Genomic DNA, 22,427 nt, shown 5'->3' with positions numbered 1-22,427 from the left:
TTGTGAGTCAACAGTCTCTGGCAGCATTTCTGGGCAATTAGAATTCTCGGAATAGGCCTATACACCACTAGGTAGAACTGCATTCCGATGTACCTTCTCTCCCCTTGCACTCGATATAGTACAAACATTCAAAAGGGATTTCCTTATGCCTGAAGAATGATTTTAAAAGAAAGGATGACGTGGTCCGGCGTATTAAATTGTCCTGCAACATGTAAATTGTCCGCTAAAATCAAGTGTATGGGACAAATGGCGATCTCCGGAGTTCGAGGTGTCCGCTTAAATGAGACCAATTTGTCTTATGTAAAATAAAATCGGTTCCCAGGAAAAATGCTAATCAAGTCACCTTTCCATAGATCTGTGAATATTTGCTATTTTACAGGTGTTATTAGAAGCATCCCACTGCTTAGACCAGGTGACCTGTATGGGGTTTAGATCTGCATGGTACAGAGGCAATCTCAGTACTGTATGTCCATCAGCAGCTATTATTTCATGAATTACAGAAGTTTTGTGGCTTGTTTTTATGCTGTGGAATAAGCTTGTGTAATTGAACTTTCAGTGTGGAATGTGTGTATCCAGCAGCCGGTTTTTCATCCTGATCTTATTAGAAATTCATATCGGGGCATTGTTTTCTGCATGTGAGGAGTTGTCAATAATCAGCTCTGAATAAGGTTTCAAATTAGCGATCAACTTTTAACAAAAAAAAAAAAACTTTTCTTGTGTGGCTGATTATGTCGCACATGGGAAAATAAACCTCTCCTCCCACCAGTATAGAGAATAATTAGTCATTCTTCGCTTGAGGTCAAGTTTTCTTTTAACTTAAAAAAAATTCTTGTTTGATTAATATGCCGCACGTGGCAGACTAAACCTTCCTTCCACCAGTATAGAGAATCATCTCTCGAGGTCCGGGCTTTGCTGGCGGGATTTAGTGTTTACAGTCCACAATGTTTTCTGGTATGGGCTAGAGTAAATTTGTTACTTTCATTGACCTGTCTATCTCATCCTTGGCTTTGACGATATGAAAGTGACCGATGAGCGATTCTAGTAATACCGTTTCTTATGCAGCCAGTCCCTGTTACGAATGGTGTGAAAATATTGCTCATAGGGTTGGTTGTTGCATGCATTTCAGTGGGCTTGGCAGACTGATATGTAATAGCAGCTTCTGGCTCAGTGAGGTAAGCAATGGGAAACTACCTCACTCATTTCCCTAGTATGCCTCTTCAGTGACACCTTTGCTATCCATGACAGCTGTTAGTGGAGCTGTAGAGGATTCAACCAGTCTTCGGGGTGAATACCCAACATACACATACACAAGTTACTTTGTATAAATGTTGAGTCATCACACACATGATTGGACAGCCTTCGTCCTTGTACTTCTTTATGCCTGTAAGGCAAAATACTCGCAGCTTCTTATGCTGGCTCTCTGACCCCAAATTAGCATGCTCGATCCTAGCTCAGTTCAGTAGTATTTGAATTTAAGCAAGTACAGCAGCCTCATTGGTAGATTTACTGGCATGTAAAGCTCCTGCTGGTCTAATTTCTGGCACCTCAGTGTCTCAAAAACTATTGAGTAGTGTGACTTAAAAACCCATTGAATCATTTATTATTAGGATTAGTCTTCAACTTAAAACCAAACTCTTCTACAGGACTTTTCAAACTTCTGCAGCCCTCCTTGGAATCCAGTCTTCTCTTGTAACACAGGCTGTAATTTAGATGTTATGCAGTTGTTCTTTAATGAATGTACAATTCCTGGATTGTGCATTGAACAACAAACTTATCAATATCATTATGTCCGTTACATGTTTCTGCTTTTTCCATGTTTACCATGGTTCTGCCAACTGAACTGCTTTCAGTCTCGTGTTTCCATTCAATTCAATTTCTCTTGGCCGTCCTGTATGGCACTTCTCTTGCATGTGCTACTCCTTGTTATACTCCCCAAAGTTCTCTCCTATACTGGTCTCACATTTTATTCCTACTCTCTTCAGCTCAAGTCGTCCTAAAACTGTAAACACTGAGGAAGCAAACTGTGTTTATCCCCTGTCTTAAACTTTGGGTTAAAATTTACAGGGCTGGGCTTAGAAGCTGAGACGGTGGAGCACTGGCCTTTTGAGCCCAACTGGGTGGCTTCAGTCTTGTCTCAATCCGGAATTATTTGAAGGTGCTCAATTAAAATGCGTTGGGTCATTAACTCATTAATAAACTACTGCTGGACAGAATTCCAGCACCTCGGCATCTCCGAAAACCATAGTGGTTAGTGGAACGTATGAATAACATTGTTATTAAAATTTACTGCCAGCGTAACTCATATAGCGCACAAACGGTTGGAATTTTCACTGACAATGAAATGGTATGCTTCAAGCTACTAACCATACTTCCCAGTGAACTGTCAAAAGAAGCATCTACGTCCCTTCCCTCCCCACTTCTTCATTCCACTAGCATACTACCTGTCAGAGATAGGTCTGCCAGCAGTGTTCGCTTTCTGCTTCAACTGCCAAATTGATTTAAGGCACTTGCAAGGGTAAAATGCAAGTGTTGTGCACTTTTGATTTGGCTTACCATATTTTTAAAGTCCAAACTCCTGACATTCTACATTTTTTCTCTCTTCTAAATCTAGGGCATTTCCATGTTTTGCTTTTCTACTTATTATGAAGCTCTTGAGGTCACTTTACAAGTTTTTATTCTGTTAAGATATCAGTGTTAATTACAGTGTGACAGCCGCACATTATTGAGATTAGGTAAAAATAAGGTATGTAAGTGCTCGAGTAAAGGAGTAACGCATGCGTTTAAGCGGACCCATGAGTGAGTTTCGAAAATCTGAGACTACTGGACGGTTCATTTTGAAATGTTAACCACAGGTAAATATGCCTATAGTTAGAACACATTCTGAATTTTAACTTGATTGCTCGAATAGTTTTTGAAATAACAATAGAATTATCAAAAACATTGGGTCATAAAAAATGTTCCTTGGGATGGAGTTTTCACTCATTTTCATCCATACTTGGTAAACATTACCTAAATACATGCATAATTAGAAATTGCTTTTGAATTTGATGTGCCTTTATTATGAGAATCAGGAGAGAGAATCAAAATGTTTGTTTTTTGTCCAAAAGTCAGAAATTATTTATATTTGAAAGCACAAATAATGCAGTTATTCTTCACTGACATAAAAATCCAGAGCTAATTATAATTTTAGTACATATTTACATATCCAATACAGGGAGCCTTTTTTAAAAAAATCACAATACCTGTAACAGAAATACTTCATGAGAAAACAGCAAATAAATTTGGGTGGTTAGTTGCTTATATCAGAACTGCCCTGTACCATATGTACAGCCCACAGACCTCTTCATCCTTTCTTCTAAGGACACATTTTGCAGTTTTCTCCTTTTCCTTGCAGGTATCTCTCCTGGGGGGCTCCTTTTTCTGCAGTGACGGAAGACGGCTGTGATCACGTTGCTCACAGTTCAGTGAAGAACTTGTCATAGGTTCTTGCCTAATGTCATGCACCACTTCTAATATTTTCACTCAACCCATGTTAAATTCACTCACTCCTTTTGTGACTGCTAATTCCAGCTTCTTTGAAACGAACACCTTTTTAGGGCAGTATAGCCATATATTGCTATGGAGACTCTAGTCATTTTTGAGTTTTTCCTCTCTTGCACCTCTCCAGCAAGGCATCTTCGGCCAATCTCTGGTAAATAGGCAGTATTGTTCCAACCAGGAATAATAAGACACACTCCAAACAATATTGCCTTTGTCACAGATCAATATACAACAACAATTATTTCAAAAATATGGAGCGAATGTCAAAGATCTGTAGGATGCAAGTATAGTATTTGAATAAACAACTCGTTTACTAGTTTCTTCTATTTACTTAATTACTGATAACAAAGTTATATGGATGGCATGAAGAAAATAAAACTCGAAATCTAAAGGAAATTATTTCAATATTTTATGACAGGTTATTTCATTCCCGTGTATACTTGTCTACAGTAGTAAAGTATGAGAATTTTCTGTTCTTAGATGTCAAGACACTTTCCTGACCATTTCCACAGGTGGATTTTGTTAGCAATGACATGGAAAACAAAATCCGTAGTGTTCCAGTACATGAGACAGGTAGGCGTGCCGTGCTTAGTTATTGAATAATGGCGCGCAGCAATCTTAAAATCACCGCCACTGCTTTAAAAATGGCGCTATGGGAAAAGTTTCAACATTCCTTATATCAGAAGGTTTGGCCGTCTTTCCATGAAAACTGGCTCACAAGTCCCCTTAAGAAGGGGACAAGGACAATCGTAATTATCTCGAAATTGCACTTGTATATTGGATACCAAATATATTTTACTTTATGATAGAGAAAAGAATGAGAAGAAAGGTGTATGGCTAACACAAAAAGAAGAATTTGGTTTTCAAAATGCAACATCCAACACTTGACCCAATCTTCAGTAATAGGCTGTTTAATGGGAAAACATTGAAAATATGTAGGAGATATGGGGGTGACCTTCCTTGATTTAGGAAATATTTGCATAGTGGTGTGGAAAGTAATGCAGTTGAAAGGATTTGGGAGACATAATTGAATATGTGCAGTCAGTGTACAAAAATAGTTTCACCTGTGCCTAGACATGTGGGGTAGACAGTGGTTTTGGATTGAAACTTCACTTCGACAAGGAAGTGTGCTGTTGTCACTTTTATTGATAATGGTTATGGACGAAATTGTGAAGGAGACGAAGGTGAAGAAAGGAGACAGCTGCAGGTAGTTCTGTTTAGGGGAGAGAGGGGCAATGGGACGCACCCCACTAAATCCCCTGCCATGGTAGCAAGCATTCTGTAATCGGCTTCAATCTAATAGAGAGTCACCATAACATTGATGTGAGCAGAATGTCAGCCTGAGTTGCGTATGTTTCTTGTGCTGTGCAGAAATATTCGTTTTGTTACATCATCTTACATCAGGAGTTGAATTTATATAATGTACGTACTAAATTGTCCACTTTTTCTCAAAAGTATTCAGTTTTCTTAACGTGAAATGCGATATCTTGTGATGCACAGGTGATTTCCATTTTTCCTTTATCGGTTATAAAGTGGCAGGACAGAAGGGGTGAAAGTGTCTAAAGGGGTAATCGTACACGCTGGGTCTCATTATCTCTTCAGTGCGTACAATTATCTCCTCGTCTTCTTAAGATGGCTAGGCTATTTTACGGCATGACAATGATTGAAATACGTCGTGCTGCCTAGAATTTGAGGACAGGAACAATCTTTCTAACAATTTTAACGACACTAATAAATTAGATGGCCAGCAAGGACTGGGCGCAAGGTTTCTTGGCAAGAAACCCAGAACTCAGTCTGCGGAGACACGAAGCAACTAGCGTAAGCAGAATTTTATCACTTAATAAAGCAGAAGTGGACAGTCGTTATCATAATCCCTTGACTGTCAGTGAAAAACTTAAGTTTCCTACGTGACGTATTTATAACATTGACAAAACCAGCATTCCAACCGTTCAGAAGCCACCTCCAATAATTGCCTGCAAAGGTCAAAAGCAAGTAGGGACAGCGACCAGCTTATATTCTGGTGTGAGGATTTCCACTGCAATAACATGTGGAGGCACTCCACGAAGTATTTACGTGTGCTCCCAGTCAGGATAAATGAATGAGGACTTGTTCCTGACGTGGATTTCTGCAAGGAAAACAGAATTGTTTTTGTATCAGTTTCTCTCCTGTCCCTATCAGAGCATTAACATTTTGTTCGAAAACACAAGGGTCTAGACCTAAACACCACTCTAAAATTTTGACAGCCGCATCCAGAAAGTTAGTATTAGAGGAGTTGGAACAGAAGAAAAGGAGAGAAAGAAAGAGAAAGATTGTCAAAAAGACTCGAGTTGCAAATTCAAGAAAATGAAGACAAAGAAGGTACTTTTTGAAGACAACAGTGTTCGTCAGATGATATATGTGACGAACTTTGTCTAAATGATGATAATGATTACATGGAAGAAGTGGTGTCTGGGTTGCCACTGAGGAGTACAAACAACGATGTTTATCTCTTCTCCGGTGAAATAAGTGAATGCGTGCCATTGCCCCACATGGGTGGATAATGGTGCGCAAAACCAATTTCTGTATTTTCTTACAAGACTTGGGAACTTTACTACGTGTGTACTTGTATTCAACATTCCGTATTCCTAACTATGTTTCCGATCATGCTGGAGTATTGTAGAAATTTTGGATCCACCCTAGTAACTTGTACAGGTGTTTTGCCTTAGATGCATACAATTGCCCCCTCACCCCTACTGATAATAGTGTGGTGTGCGGAGAAACCAGACAGGAAGTACAAGTGCAGTTCAACGGATTGAGTGATATTGAAAGTGATGGGAAATCAGTGTTTGAGAAAAGTAAGGCAATAGTGTTAACTAGAGGAGTAAGGGAAGGAGGTAAAGGAATTCCTAAAATGAAGGGACAAAATCTGGAAATTGTGGAAGGCTTCTAGTACTCGCGGAGGTAATGCAGGATATAGTGCAGGAGATGGAGATTGGTAAAGGAAATGAATAGGGAATTGCGTTCTGCTAGTGTGTTGAGTAACTTGTTGTGAAGAAAGGAAGTCAAATGAAGTGTCAAGGTGATGCATAAAATGTACTACTTTCCAAAACTGATTTGCAGCGGAGACTGGGCCACTAACAAAAAGACGACAGTGAAGTATGGTTAGAAAGACCAGAAAGGACAATATAAGGAAAGAAGTATAGAAGGAACTCAGAGCGGAAAAGCTTTACAATAGAAAGGAGCAGAATATGATTGTGACAAAGTCTACCTGTTCCATGCATTGAATGTTACTGCTGTGTGAATATGTCCATAGCAACTCAGCCACAAGTGGTCTAATCTATTTTTCTCGCTTCCATTGAGAAGGGATTCCTAGGGGCTTGTGAATTCTCTTGTCCATCTTCCTTTCATGAATCCTAATTCAGGGTGTTCTTTCTCGTATAATTAGTAGTACAAAGATTGTTTTCTTCTCTTACTGAAACCATGAAGTCAAGCAATAGTGCAATTTTTTTACTTTCTCATATCTTCCCAGTGCCTTAGGAAGAATGTGACGTTTTGTTAATGCTCTCCTTGCACTGTATGTCTCCTTGGGATTCCTGGTATTTCATTCCAATCTTATTGGCACAGGTTAACTTTAACACTCGGAAATGTTTTACCGCATAATGTTAACTAATATATGTACTTCCTTATTTCTGATTGTTGTGCAGACTGTGAAAAGACGATTGAACCTGGACTTCTCACCAGCTAGTGATGATGGTGGATTCAAGACTCCACGTTCCACCAAACGCTTGCGGACTGTGTCGAGTTCCAGTTCTGTGTCGTCCTTCTCCAGCCCGGTCTCCAAGGGTAAGAATTTACCTTGTGCGTGTGCTATCCTTTGCTGGGTGATGATTCTAAGCTGTTACACAGAATCAAGTGAGCTAGTAGGCATTGTGGTTAGGGTTGCGTTACTGTAAGCTTGCGTTCCTACCATTGGCTGCCTAGAAATTGTATTCCATGGTTTTCCATTTCACACCAGGTTAATGCTGTGTCTGTATCTTAATTTAATTCCACATGTGGTTCCTTCCCAATCCTAACATTTCCCATCCTTGCATCGCCGACAACCTTTGAAGCGTTAGTGGACATTACAGCACCAGATATTACAAACCTTTGTAAATGTTAGTGTCTTTGTGGAAGTCATTACTATATTAGGTTCAAAATTTCCCCCTGAATATGCTATAATCCTGAGTGCATTTTCTAGGCTTTTAGAAAGTTAATTAGCCAAGTGGGAAAATAATCCAGAGGTCGATGCATTGAAAACTGAATAAAGATTAATGAAATATATTTATAACTACAGAGAATGTCATTGGTGAAGCTCTTTGCTTATTTTCGTATTGTGAGAGTAGTGTCGTATTGTTTGAATTTCTGTCATGTTAGCATACGAATTAGCATCAACTTAAGGATGAAGATTGTTTAAATGTGTGTTTACCCTTTTGGTTGCTGATGCTGATGACAGAATAGTCTTAGTGATTCTTTCTTCAATGACTTTTTTTAAGAACTGAGGTATATTAAAATTATTGCATTTCGTTTCAAATTCTTATCTCTTTGTGACCAAAAACATAAGACACCAGACTACAGAGCAAGATGGACAAACCATGGGAAGAGTGATTTCACACGATGTGAGAAAATCAAGATTTGAGAGAATGGAGAAGTACGTGGCTGAGAGAGAATCGAATAATCCATTCTATAATTGACTAAAGTGATCCAATGAAGGCCATAAAATGTAAAATAAAATAAATAAAAATAAATTCGTAGTTTTGTGACCTCAGGTGAGTAGGGGACTAATCTAAACTATTTAACTGAACTGTTTAAAACGACAGCATTAACATGTAATCGATGGGAACCCCTCCACCTATTTAAGGGTTTTCACAGGGTATATCCATTGTAGAGTTACGCTCACACTTTTTTCTACTCTAACATGTTCTCTCTTTTTTTTTTTTTTAATTTACTTCATTTTGACATGTAACTCACTTCTAGAAGCATGTACTTGCTTTCTCTTGCTTTAGTTATGCCTTTAACCTTCTAACGTTATTGTGTGTTGGTTCAGAATAATGTTTGCATACCTTTCTTCCCACTTAATTCCATGGATTCTCTGAAATCCAGACGTGGATTTTACACTGATGCTTTTCAATACACATTTCTCAACTTCTCCCAAGTATTATCATTTTAATGCATATTAGCATGAAACAGTTGCTGACAGAGCAAAAGACAAAGCGTCTCTTTGATGATGCTGTCAGTTCTCTTACTGCACTCCAGCGTTTATCTGCGCGTACAACGTTTATTAACCTTTGTAAATAATGTTCATAGGGGAGTAGCTTTTTGGAAGGGGTGGTGCTGAGGACTTGCGAAGATACCCTTCCGAATGTATAGGTTTCTCGTACATTGCATTGCTAAATATATCATCGCTCTTCTTCTGCACTAGCACATCAAGAAAAGGTCATTTACATTCATTTCCTATTTTCATTGTGAACTTGATCTTCCTGTTAATGGAATTTAAGTGCTCCAAAAGTTTATTTAATGCTTCCTTTCGTTGTGAGCAGACCGAAAATCTCTTCTGCGTAACTATAGAAGCGCATATGTTTCAGTGGTGCTGTACCTCATGCAGCTGACTCCTTGAGTGTTTCATAAAAATATTTGCAGCCACTGCTGCTTCTGTCTCTAATAATCCTCTTTTCAGAAGAAATAGATTTTAAACAAATTCCTGCCCGATTGGTCAGTTTCTCGGGCAGGAATTCTTGTAGAACTTAGGTGTGCCTAAGGTGGCCGAAGGTCACTTCTTGGTAAGCTTTGATGTTGCTCTTTTTTGTTACTTACTAATATGTCAGTGAAAGACACTTCCTTACATCTGACAATCCTCTCTACACAGATCTTGGAAACTCATTTTGGAATAAAACCAAAGGAAAGAATAATGGGATACCAGACGTGTTGGCTCCATACTTTAGGTCACATAGCTACAGGACTGCATCTGGAGGTTTTTGGGTTTGAATTTTGATGTTGGCAGCCCTTCAGGCAAATGATGGGACTGTATGTCAATTAAAGCCACATCTTCTTACATCCAAAGCCTAGCCTTTTCCCCATCCTTAGGTCACTACAAACATTCCAGGTGTTCGTACCACGTTAAACCACTTCCAGGATAAATGTACGGTATGTTTGCAATGGGGCACGCTAACAAAAAGGATACTCAAAGCTTAGTCGTTTTGTCTCCTTTGCTAGTCTTTGAAGGACTTGTGTTAAAATTTCCTCAAGTTCCTTTTGAGACTGAAGACGCTATTTGTCAGTTCCACAGTCATTCCTACGTTGGCTAAGTGATCTTGAACCAGCCCTCTAATTCCGGTATAAGTTCCCGATCTGGTCATGAATTGAATTTAGGTCCTCTAGGTAAGAGCTAGTCTTGTTATCCCTACACCATGGGGCTGGTATGTGTGTTAGTGAAACGGGATGTAAAAATTGAATAAGAAACTTTCTTAACAGATGATCTTAGGAAAACTTTGTTTTCGGAACATGGCTTATTGCTCACCTTCGTATTATATGCATATTCCTACCTCATTGCATGTCATCTGGCAAATTACTGTGGGTTTCCCGTTCTCTAGTCACGTGCCAGTCGCCCTGGTAGGAAAATGTAATTATCAGCAATGTTTCTTTGAACTTCTACTGACCGCCTATCAATATATGCTTACATGGTAAATCGCTGTCGATCAGTTTCCTATGCATGTGCACTGACTGGCCAAAATTCATGGGAAGACACTGAATGTGATGTTCGTAACGAGTTGCTCCTCTGCAAGCCCTCAAACGGCAGCAATACAGCAAAGCATTGACTCGGCAAGTTGCTGGAATCGTTCTGGAGGGATCTGGACCCACACATCTTGCACTGCTACCCACAGATGGTTTTCTGTGAGTGTGGAGATCATGGAGCATGCACCAGCATTGAGAGCATCGATTGGATTAAGATTGTGGGATCTAGAGGGCCAATCCATGGTCGTAATTTCTCAAGTGCTCCTCTAACCACGTTAGTGCCCCCATAGAGTGGTGATGTGGCACATTGTCTTGTTGAAACATGGAAATTTCCGCAGGTTAATTTAGGGCCAGAAAGGGATGCAGATGGTCTGGAAGAATGTCCACATAACGTGCACCTGTCAGAGCTCCCTGCAGCCGAGCGATGGGGTCTAATTGCGACCTTGAGAAATGCTCCACCCCAGAACTGACCCAACTCCCGACACGACGGATCTTGGTTGGCGCAGGAGCCATGGCTTCGTGGGGGTCTTCACCACATACACGCCCTTCAGCTCGATACAACCAGAACCGGGAATCATCAGACCACAGCACACGCCGCCACTGTTCCATGGTCCATTGCCGATGTTCGAGGGCCCATGCACGTCATTGACCTATGCATCGAGGTGTCGGGAAAGGGCCATGAGTTGGTCGTCGGCTGGTGAAGCCTATACGGTGCAGTTGGTCTCCTTACAGTCCCAGTAGTAATGGGTTCCCGTTTCCCAACGTTCAACTGGGTGGTGATCTGACTCACGGTAGCTCTTCAGGCACCCAGTAGGGTTCTGCAGAGGTGACGTTATGTCCGTTTGTTGAAACACTGGGTCTTCCTGCGAGGCAATTTACATGGGTGGTAGCATTCTCTCTGCAATATTGAAGATCCACTCTCGACACTGCTGACCTTGGAAACCCAAATTCGCATATAAACTCTGCAATGCTATGACCCGTGCACCAATCATCCCACGTTGAAAGTCTATAAACTCGCGATATGTTGTCATCTTCACGACACTGGTGTTTCTGATATACTGGCCAGCTAGCCGTAATGCTCAGGGCTAATTTTCCTACGGGACACTCCTTTCCGTGACTTTTGGCCTATCAGTCTATATTTAGTTTGTGTTTTGGTCTGTGTTATTTTCAGTCTGTTTTCAATTTAATATAAATGTGAATTTTCAACGGAATGGGTGAGATAACACTGCATTCCTTGCAGGTAAGTCAGTGGAGCGAACTCGATATGACACTTCATTGGGTCTCCTGACAAAGAAGTTTGTGGGCCTGCTCCAGTCGTCGCCGGACGGAGTAGTGGATTTGAATGTTGCATCAGAGTGCCTTGAAGTACAAAAGAGGCGAATATATGACATCACGAATGTCTTGGAGGGCATTGGTATCTTGGAGAAAAAGTCGAAAAACAATATTCAATGGAGGTAATTTTGTCATTTGTAGTAATATATTAATCTTTTCCTACAGTCTTTGATTTGTTATAATTGTGAACAATTACAGTATAAGAGCATCTAAATTTTACACCTGATCGATGTGTATTTGCTTTGAGACTTAATGCTCACATACGCAGTCATTTTGTATGTTCATTCTAGGTAGGTGTAAATTCTCAGCACAGAGAGCAACTGTCTTGATTCTTAATGTCATTGCCGCCATGGGCTCGGGCGTTAAGCTCTCCGCACTGTTCTAAGAGTATAGATTTCTTCATCAAATAAACACCTCGCATCAGATTGCGTCTACATGAAGTGCATCTCAAGGAGGCTGTACAAGCATGAATGCCACCATTATGAATATTAAGGACATTCCTAAATCATTCAAACATCTTTATTATCTAATATATCTACATACTGAGGAAGCAAATAGCTGTTATCTTGCTTGTGTATAATGTGAAATAATTTCAGTAACAATCGTGCCTTTTTGCAGTACAGAAGAAGTCCGTTATAGCGAGAATTCATAACAGTGAAAAATTCACTCGCTATAACGGATTGTCGTTATCTCCGATTTTTGTATAAAAGTCGGAAAACCCTTCATGCACATTAAAATTAGTATGAAGCGGCAATCATTTTGTTCAAAACTTCTCTTTCCGCGGATGATATCCACACTACGGCTTACTTGTTTATTTTTCGTAATTCGATACTACGTGAAAGTGTATGTTTAATTTCATTCTGAAAAAATATAGTACCGTATTTCTCCAAATCCAAGATGAACCCCACTTTTCCCTTCAAAAAATTTAAATCGGAATCAAAAGGAAGTTTGTAAAATCGTATGAATGCCTTCTTGTACATTAGGCCTATGCATTTTTAGACGCCGGACATTGATTTTCGTCAAGCCGTACTTCTTTTTTTCTTTCGTGGCTGCGCAATTATTCTTTACTTTCGCGGGTTTAAGGACCATTAACTTAACGTTGGCATCATAATACCGAAGAAAACTCGTTTAAAATTTTCCGGCAATACCTATTCCATGTGTCTCTACAATACAACGATCCGTCAGGAAATTATTCTTGCTGTCTATAAAACTGTTACTTTTACACAGCGTCAGATATAACCGGCTACCGCTTCACGCACGTCTTGCTTGCCGGGTTCGGCCAAATTCAGTGGCTAGCGATGTATAGGCCTAATCGCGAACGTTGAAAGTCAGCGAACGAGTTTATTGCGCCACTGTATGGCAATTCTGCCCTTGCGTTTCTCGTGCATATACCTCACAATGGTAATGCCTGCATACACCCCAGCATCAGTGGGTAGGGTCTGACACATCCCACTCTGACGAGTCTAGTGTCAGACCTAAGACGAAATGCCGGTAATAGAGCAAACGCCTGAAAAGCCATACATCCAATTTTTGACCTATACCTCACAATTTCATCGACTTCTTTAAAGCGTCCTTGTTGTGGACCACTGAATGCATTTTTTGTACTGTACGCATTCTTTTAGCTCTTTGTCTTCACGCTAACGCCAAATACTGGCTTTAGTTAGGCCTATGCCGTATTTTCTTGGGGGTGCACAATTATTTTACATTTTCGAGTGTTTAAGAAACATCAACTTAAAATTGGCGTCATAATATCGAATAGAACCTGTTGAATGCCGGCAATACCTTTTCCACGTATCTTTACAATACGACTATCCATCACGAAAATATTCCTGCGGTCTATAAACCTTAATTTTACTAAGGGCCATTTTCTCCAAATCGAGTTAAACCTGGCATAAATTAAACCCGTTTAACTTTAGTACTTAGTTTAAACTTGCGTCCATTTACTCCACCAATTTCTGACACTAGTTTAGTTTGGGCGAGCTGTCGTTGGCGCTAACGTTGGCTGCACTGAAGGAATAGTCGAAGGCATGGTCGATTGGAATTGGCCAATCAGAGCCAAGTAATTCAATGACTGACATCTTTGTAATAATATCAGCTGTTTGTGGTGAATTAATGCTATCGTACGTAGTGAATAAAGAACAAATTCGGAGGGATATTAGCTTTACTGATAAATAAATTGTTTACATTTCTACGAAATGTTGTCATATAATTTTACCTATTGCCGTCTACAATTTCTTGGAATGCACTTTTATACCGGTATCTTATTTCTCTCTGTCATGCTTTACCATAAACAAGTACCGTGGGCCTAATACGTGTCTTTTGATGTCTGTATTGTCTTACGGAACACACGGGAACATTGAAATATTAAAATCCTGGTCTTTCAGCAATAGGCCTACGTATTCCTTTCTTCAGAAAATCAACATTTATGTGAATTTCAAGTAAACAAATTCCAAGCATGCTCGGGATCTATCTCCTATTAAAATCCATCGCCCTCGGCCCGGATCAATCTCACAAACCTTGGATCCAGCAGACAGACCACTGATGTATTATTGGGAGATGTATTACTTGATTCCGTATTCGTTTATAACATAACCAAGTTTGCGATATGTCATACTGTATGCATAATACTCTTCTCCCTATAGCATTAATATTTCTATTGCTGGTATGCTGGCAATAGTTACGATGAAACATTCTTAACTATAATCTGTTCTGTTACAAGTTTACTAGCAAGCATGAAACACTTTGTTTTTCTGATCCTATAAGTATATATTCTACCGGTAGCGATTAGAAATTGTATACCACCGCCTCTCCTACCGTGCCGGTGAACATTCTGATGGTAAAAATATTTTCGACAAACTGGATTCGAACCGTCTAGTCACGGATTCGGACGCTGCTGACTTAACCATTTAGGTACCACAGCCACCAGGCACCGCATGAAGAGGGGACGTATTACACGACTTATGTAGGAATATATTTATGCTTCACATTACAGTATTCATACCACCAACAGTATTTTACAGTATAAAATATTATAAGGAGACTGCAATTGAAGGTCTGTGGTCCCCGTTGTTAATAAGAAAAATGCCTGCTGCATCATATCTTAAAGCAACCAGGATCATTGCTTCTAGCGAAATTGCATTATTTCGTGCAGTTTATCATTATCTTCATCTGTTTACCCTCCAGGTTCAGTTTTTCCCTCGGACTTGGTGAGGGATACCGCCTCAAGGGCAGTCACCTGCTATGCTGAACAGGGGCCTTGTGAGGGATAGGAAGATTGGAAGGGATAGGCAAGGAAGAGGGAAGGAAGCGGCCGTGGCCTTAAGTTACGTACCATCCCGGCGTTCGCCTGGAGAAGTGGGGAAACCACGGAAAACCACTTCCAGGATGGCTGAGGTGGGAATCGAACCCACCTCTATTCAGTTGACCTCCCGAGGCTGAGTGGACCCCGTTCCAGCCCTCGTACCACTTTTCAATGGCAGAGCCGGGAATCGAACCCGGGCCTCCGGGGGGTGGCAGCTAATCACGCTAACCACTACACCACAGAGGCGGGCATTTTGTGCAGTTGACGTTTTAAATGAATTCTTCTTCGATACTAGACAATCCTTGCTGTTCGCTTATGAATTATAAATACATCAAAAAAACTCCGTTACATCCGATTTTCCAAGATTGTAAACTTTTGTTGGAATGTGGCATCTTAACCTCACTTGCACATCAAAATTATTTCCTATTTAACCAAAGACTTCAATAAATTCTCCCATTTTTCTAATGCTAATACTAGGTTATAATTTTAGTATGTTTTCTAGTAAAGTGCTGCAGTACTGGTAGTCAAAACTAACCCTTCTACTAGGAAAATCACAGATACGTTAATAAAATGTCAAGAAGGTTGAATATAAACAGCAGTTTAAACCAACAATATAGAAGGTTTAACTTTGAACCAAGTTTAAACTTTATACATAGTTTAAACCAATATGGAGAAAATGAATGTTAGTTTAAACTCAGACTTAAACCAGATTAAAATAAACCTAGTTTGAACTCATTTGGGGAAAACGACCCTAACTGTCAAGTAGAATAGACGCGTTATGACTCTGCCACTGAGTAGCCATGGCTTTTCTAACAATTCGAAGGTTCGCATGATTTGATGCCATTTTGCAGATTTGAGAAACACGCAGGCTCTGTTCAACGAGTTGTTGCGGCTACCGATGTGTAGTAAAGAGGCGGTCGTTTACTATCAACGCGTTCTGTGCGCGTGTGAAAAGAAGCAGCGTGGTTACCACGGTAGTAGCCAGTGGTATCAATTAACTTACTGTTAGGCCGCGAATGCAACAACCCTTTAGTTTTCGCATGAGATTCTGAGAAAAATAGTCTTGGATTCGGAACAATACGGTATCACTCCAGAGATTTCTGTGGCAAACCCCTCAGCTTCCTTCTTCAAACAGCGTCACCTAACCTAACCGTATATGTAGCCTATCATGAAAAGTTATTCGAAACGCATGTAGAGAAATAAGCTCCTCGCGAAAAATTGACATGTATATAGCCGTAACTAGACGCTAGAAGATATGAAATCAGTGATGTACTCTGCCATATCTTGAGGTGTATCACATTCTTACTTAATTTCCGTATATAACATTAAAATGAAGATATCGTTTACTTCAGTCTTTATTTTTAACAAGTTAACAACTGCTATCGGCCACGTTCTTTACGCATTTAGTAAGAAAACGTGTTATCCTTTTTCATTTCGAATTTTCATTAGAGAACAGCAGTCAATGGGTATTACTTATCAACTCCAACATCGCCTTTGAATGTCAAGGAGAGAACTCGCAAACGCACAAAGTGTGGAAAATTCTACCGCACCGAAGATGATAGATCGTATTTTGTTCCCAACGTTTCTGTTTTCTTATTCAAACAGAGTCACCTATCCAAACTTTCCTGTACTATACGTATGATGAAAACACACTTCAAAGGGCCAGTAGAGAAATAACATTCTCTCTATAAATTTTCATAATAGCCTTTCCATAATTTAACCAGACGCGACAACATATAAACTAACCTCTGAAATCAATTAAGGACTCTGCCATATCTCGAGGTTTATCCAATTCTTACTTAAGTGCAGTATTTAGCCTCAAAATTAAGCGGTAGTTTAGTCAGCCTTAATTTTTAACGAGTTAACAAATATGTTCTCTTTCATTTCGAATTTTCTTTACGGAACAGTTGTCGACGGGTATTACTAATCGACTCTGACATCGCCTTCGAATGTAGACGAGATAAATCGCTAGTGCACATAGCAAGGAAACGAGGCCGAAGGTAATGTATTGCACGTAATATCATCGCTGGGGTGTATAAATATTGGTAACGGATAAAATCGTGCGCGCTTAATCGCTCGTAATAACGGATGCGCCAATGATAGGGTTCTCGCTGTAACCGAAGGACGATACACAGCTTAATATAGCGATTTTGAAGGGACAGAAAAAAATCGTCGCTATAACGGAGTTCTCGTGTGCCGTACTCGTTATAGCGGACTTCTACTGTATGTAGATGTGCTTAGTGGTGTTGCTTTCATTTTACAAAGGAAAATTCAATGTGTCTTATTCAGTACAGAATGATTCTAATATGTTGTAATAGATTTGTTCATGTTGACATTTCACTACTTTGATCGGATACAGTTTTTAAGAGAATATTTTTGATAATGCGCTCATATATATATGTATATATCATATTTCCATGCATAATTAACACACTTTTTTAAAAATTAAAATACAGACGACGTTCAATGTCCTATTCTGATTGCTTGTTCGACTTGGCATGTCTGAATTTGGCATTGATCTGAGTTTCCTGCTTGGGAGAGCAAATCTTCTTTCACTTTATGCTTTTCAATCACACAGCGATGAAAATCGATATTACTTTTTAATTGAAATTATTCGGCATTCATTGGCACCATGTTCTTCGAAGAAAGAGTCCATTTCTCTTCATTACGTTAATCGTACAGGTTCGGAAGCTTAAAATCTGAGACATTTGATTTGCTGCAGCTTTTTCTCACTCTTTAAAATGTAGAATTTAGTGAGAACCAGCATATGAATCGTTGCATAACGAACCCACATATTTAAGCATATCCTCTTCTGCTTGCAGAAACTTGCCACTGTTTGGTCCATGAAAAGTTATGCTAGAATTGTTGGTCGCTTGAAGTGCACTTCTCTGCTTAGAGCATGTTACATTCAGACACTGATCACTTGGAGCCTTCTATCCTATTCCCATGTTTTGGAGTAACTGATCAACAAAGTATTACTCGAATGCTTGCTCATTGTGGGTTAACGAACAATTTTTAAATCACAAATACACAGGTACTGTACCAAAGAAAATAACTTGTAAAATATATTTGTACCAGACGGGAATAGTGTCTCTAGTCACTTCTGCGCTGATTCACCCACTGAACCCAGTGCCGTGGTATTTCCTCCTGGCTGATTACAGCACATTGCACAGTGTTTTGAATACCCAGTTTTGCTAGTAAAAAGGCTGCTACTTGAATAATTGACATCTTCAGAACACATCCAGAACTAAGTGATAAGTGGTCAAAGAAGTGGGTGCATCAAATGTGGGTTCATTCCTTTTACTTCACGTTCGACCCAAAAATATTGGAATGCATAAATTGTGCAATGGCATTAACGTCATCTTTTAGCTTTATTATCCCCATTGATGATTCTAGTAATCGCAAGTATATAGATATGAACTTTTCGCCTAATCGATACGTTTGCAACTGCTGCATTACCAGTAATTCGAAGAACAATGTCCCTTGCATCACTGAAATGCAGACTTTTAATTCATAACTGCCTCTACATTTAATAAAATTGCATTTTACAGAGTAATTTAAATTCAAGTTATCTACGTCACGATAGAACACGTTTACAGGAACTCGTGTGTGTTCAGCTTTCTCTGTACTTGCTAAGTTTGAGTGAAGTCTTTTGTACAGTGGAAGCTCGATTCTCCGTTTTTCGAGGGACAACGAAAATAAAATGTAGAAAACGGAAAATCCAGGAATGAATGAAAACCATCAACAATTTGGCTAAAATCACATAAATGAAATGTATATATTAATAAAAAACTCTTCAACCAAACTACAGCCCCAATGGGGCTTTGCCTGCCAAGCGACCACTACTCGGCCCGAAGGCCTGCAGATTACGAGCCGACGCATGGTCAGTGTGTCGAATCCTCTGGGTCAATATTCCTGGCTCTCTAGATCGAGGTAGCCATCACACCATTAGATAGCTCCTCAGGCTGATTGGACCTTGAACCAGCCCTTGTATCCAGGGAAAGTTGCCTGAACTGGTCGGAATCGAACCGGGGTCCTCTGGATGGGAGGCAGGCATGTTAGAACGTGAAACCGCATTAATTACCGGTAAGCGAGTTCAAATTCTCGATACTTTATATTCAGTTTTACAGGGGAATCTTCGTCAGTTTCAGCAACTTTCAACTTTTATTAACCAAACTCTTCGAAAAATCTAACACCATGCCAAACGACAATCGACCATAAGTAGTTTTTAATTCTGTCATCTAATAAAATAAAGCACATTAGAAACAAAAGTGCCCAACGTGACGGCGAAATCCCTTCTGTTCGTAATCTTCATAATTTTTTTCTCCGGTATAGTGTTTGGAGTCAGTTTCTGGAAATGTTGTACCGCGTTAATTAGGCCTACATAATGTGGACGTATTATGGGGGCGAACATTTGACGAAACTCGCTCCGTGTTCAAGCATTGCTGTCGAAATACGTTTTGTCTCCTTACAATTGTGGCCACTCTCTGCTTTATGATTTCCGCAATTCTCTGAACATTAACACCCTAATGCGATGCTAAGATTGTCCCTTATGCAGAGGTGCCAACTATTACGGATTTTACCTCACTATTACGTCATTACGGTCAAAGGAGGAATGATTATGTAAAAGTGTCATTATCACAAAAAAAATCTACGAAAGAAAGGGAAAAATATCTAATCACTTGAATTACTGCTCAATCCTCCTCGTTTCAGTGCTTGAGAGTTGGCAACGATACTCATTCGATCGTTACTTCCTTTTGCTAAGCGTGAATGTTGTGAAATTCTTTGTGAAAGAAGTAGCTCTTCTCTAAGTAATGTTCTAAATAACGTATTTGCAGCATTATTTCTCCCTGACAGAGACTCTCCCACTGGAAGAATGTCAGTGATATGGAAAACTGAACCATTCAGACTGACATTAAGCGCAAAATGGCTTATGGTTCAAAGGACAAAAATGTCATCACAGAGGAAAGGGTGAGCCTCCGTGGCTCAGACGGCAGTGCGGCAGCCTCTTACTGCTGGATACCGTGGTTCAAGTCCCGGTCACTCCATGCGAGATTTGTGCTGGACAAAGCGGAGGCGGGGCAGGTTTTTCTCCGGGTACTCCGGTTTTCCCTGTCATCTTTCATTCCAGCAACTCTCTCCATTCTCATTTCATAGCATCTATCATTCATTCATAAATCACTTTGGGAGTGGCCACCCCATCGTACTAATAGCCTATTCATTCCATCGCTGACCCGTCAATGACTGGGAAACAGGTTGTAGGTTTTCATTTTCAGAGGAAAGGATGCTTCAAAACAAAGCTACACTGAAAAGCAGCTGCGGGGTACGAAACAAGCTACAAAGAATGTTTTATGACAAAACTTGGTAATGTGCAAATCCAAACCAAATCAAACCAAACCCCATGGCACTACAGCCCATGAAGTGCCTTGGCCTACCAAGCGACCGCTGCTCAGCCCAAAGGGCTGCAGATTATGAGGTGTCGTGTGGTCAGCACGACTAATCCTGTAGGTCGTAATTCTTGGCTTTCTAGACCGGAGCCGCTATCTCACCATCAGATAGCTCCTCAATTCTAATGACGTAGGCTGAGTGGACCTCTAACCAGCCCTCAGGTCCAGGTAAAAATCCCTGACCTGGCCGGGAATCGAACCCGGCGCCTCCGGGTAAGAGGCAGTCATGCTACCCCTACACCACGGGGCCGGCAATGTGCAAGTTGTATTGTGTAATATGAAATACGTTAGAATAGATTGCTGTCAGGAAGGGCAAATGAGGTGTCATTATCTAGAAGGCAGTAGCATGCTTAGGATTTAACTCGACAATTTTCTGAAGATTGGTGTAGGGGGTGTGGGGATTACTGATAACCCACTTCAAAGGTTGGTAGCTCTGCTTATGCAAGTTCACCGCCGCTTGCTTCTCCAGTACAGTACTTGCTGAATTACTGCAATGACGGGGCGTTAACGCCAAGATCCATAAGTGTGCCATAGGCGTCCTTTCGTTAGATGCACTTTATTTTAAAAAAGATTGATCGAGGATTTAGCGTTGATGGGACAGAAATTTCTGGACGGTAGATCTGGGAATTCGTTTCTTCGAGGTACGGATAATGTGGGTATTTCACAACTTTTAGTTACGATAGTCGCGGGACCACGCATTTTGGGCGCATATTCCGGGAAAACATACCTTCCGGGAACGGATAATCGAGGTTTCACAGTATTAAACTTTTATAGGAACGTCGCAGCATCCCGCAGCAGCAGAGTACGCGAAAAGCGGTGGTGCCGATAGTTGGTGATAAAGCGTAGCGCTTATAATTTGTATGCACCGAACAGTATTATCAATCCTGATTAAACTGCATTGATTTTAATGCCGAGCCCAAAGGGTCTTCCCTTTTTAAAGGAGAGGAGTGCCAGCCAGGAAATCTTACTTTGGGGGTCGTTATATTCTCCTGCAATGAACACGCAAGCGCGACACTACCTCCCCTAGTCACAGAAAATTTCGATAAGCCACAATATTTTAAGCGTGTTAGGCACTTTCTGTGCACATACAAGTCATCCAAACAATGCAGTGAATGGGAGACAGATTGAAATTAGAAAGTCCACCTTTTTAATGTAAAATAATGTTGAATTAAGTTACCACATTTACTTGGGACTAGTTTTAACGCTGATGTGCATCATCTTCAGCCACTAATTAGAATAGGCAATCGTACATAAATGAATCAAAACATATTTCATTAAAAGGTTGCTCTTTTAAAACACACTATTGAGCTTATGATGTCCATAAGAAAGGACAAACTTCTTATAATCACAAGATAAAAGTCTAGTCCGCCACTATTATAAGAACACAAACCCTTTAAAAAATTCTAAAGTATATCTTTTTATTCCTGTAAGAGTTTTGAGTTTGGTTAAATTGTAAAATTGACAATAAATATGAACAGATGTGCCAAGGTCAAAGTATTAATAGATCTCTTCTGTAAACATTAAAATCTTTCTTGAGAACCAACTGTGAATGGGAGACTATTTAGGGAAACTGCAGAGAAGGAATGTAAATGAAGCTGGCCAGATAGCCTTCAAAGGATTGCTGTCATTAATGAGGAAATTGCAAGAACTACAAGGGGGAGAGCTTGCCTAAGGTTTTGGTAACTTAGAATAGTATTATTTGTGAAGTACGTAGGTGCTTTGAAAAGTTCCCGGAATGTACTAGAATGAAGTATCTTACTTCGGTGGAACTGCTTTTATTTTTCAACATAGTCTCCTGTAGACTAATGCATTTGGTCCAGCGATGTTCCAATGCCTTGATCCCATCTCGAAAATGAGATTCCTCCAGGCCTGCAAAATACCTCTCCAATTCGGCTGTCATTTCTTCCCTTGTAGAAAATCTCCATCAACCGAGGAAAATTTTTAGCTTGGGGAATAGGTGAAAGTCTGATGGTGCCAAATCAGGTGAATAAGGTGGATGTGGCAACAATTCGTACCCCAGTTCATGAAGTTTTGCCATGGCAATAACACTTGTGTGCGGT

General features: G+C 40.1%; 1 protein-coding gene across 8 annotated transcripts in view; it reads left to right on the top strand.

Annotated features, from left to right (window-relative positions):
• LOC136885513 (transcription factor E2F3) overlaps positions 1-22,427 on the top strand; it is a 199,552-nt gene that overhangs the window by 39,386 nt on the left and 137,739 nt on the right. For all 8 annotated transcript variants that reach the window (XM_067158111.2, XM_067158107.2, XM_067158113.2 and 5 more), the window contains exons 3-4: positions 7,224-7,362; positions 11,528-11,741. In XM_067158111.2, the coding sequence (XP_067014212.2) occupies positions 7,224-7,362; positions 11,528-11,741 (353 nt within the window). The remainder of the gene's footprint in view (positions 1-7,223; positions 7,363-11,527; positions 11,742-22,427) is intronic.

This window comes from Anabrus simplex, chromosome 14 (genome assembly GCF_040414725.1).
Source record: "Anabrus simplex isolate iqAnaSimp1 chromosome 14, ASM4041472v1, whole genome shotgun sequence".
Taxonomy (NCBI): Eukaryota; Metazoa; Arthropoda; class Insecta; order Orthoptera; family Tettigoniidae; genus Anabrus; species Anabrus simplex.
This window is presented reverse-complemented; position numbering and strand designations above follow the sequence as displayed.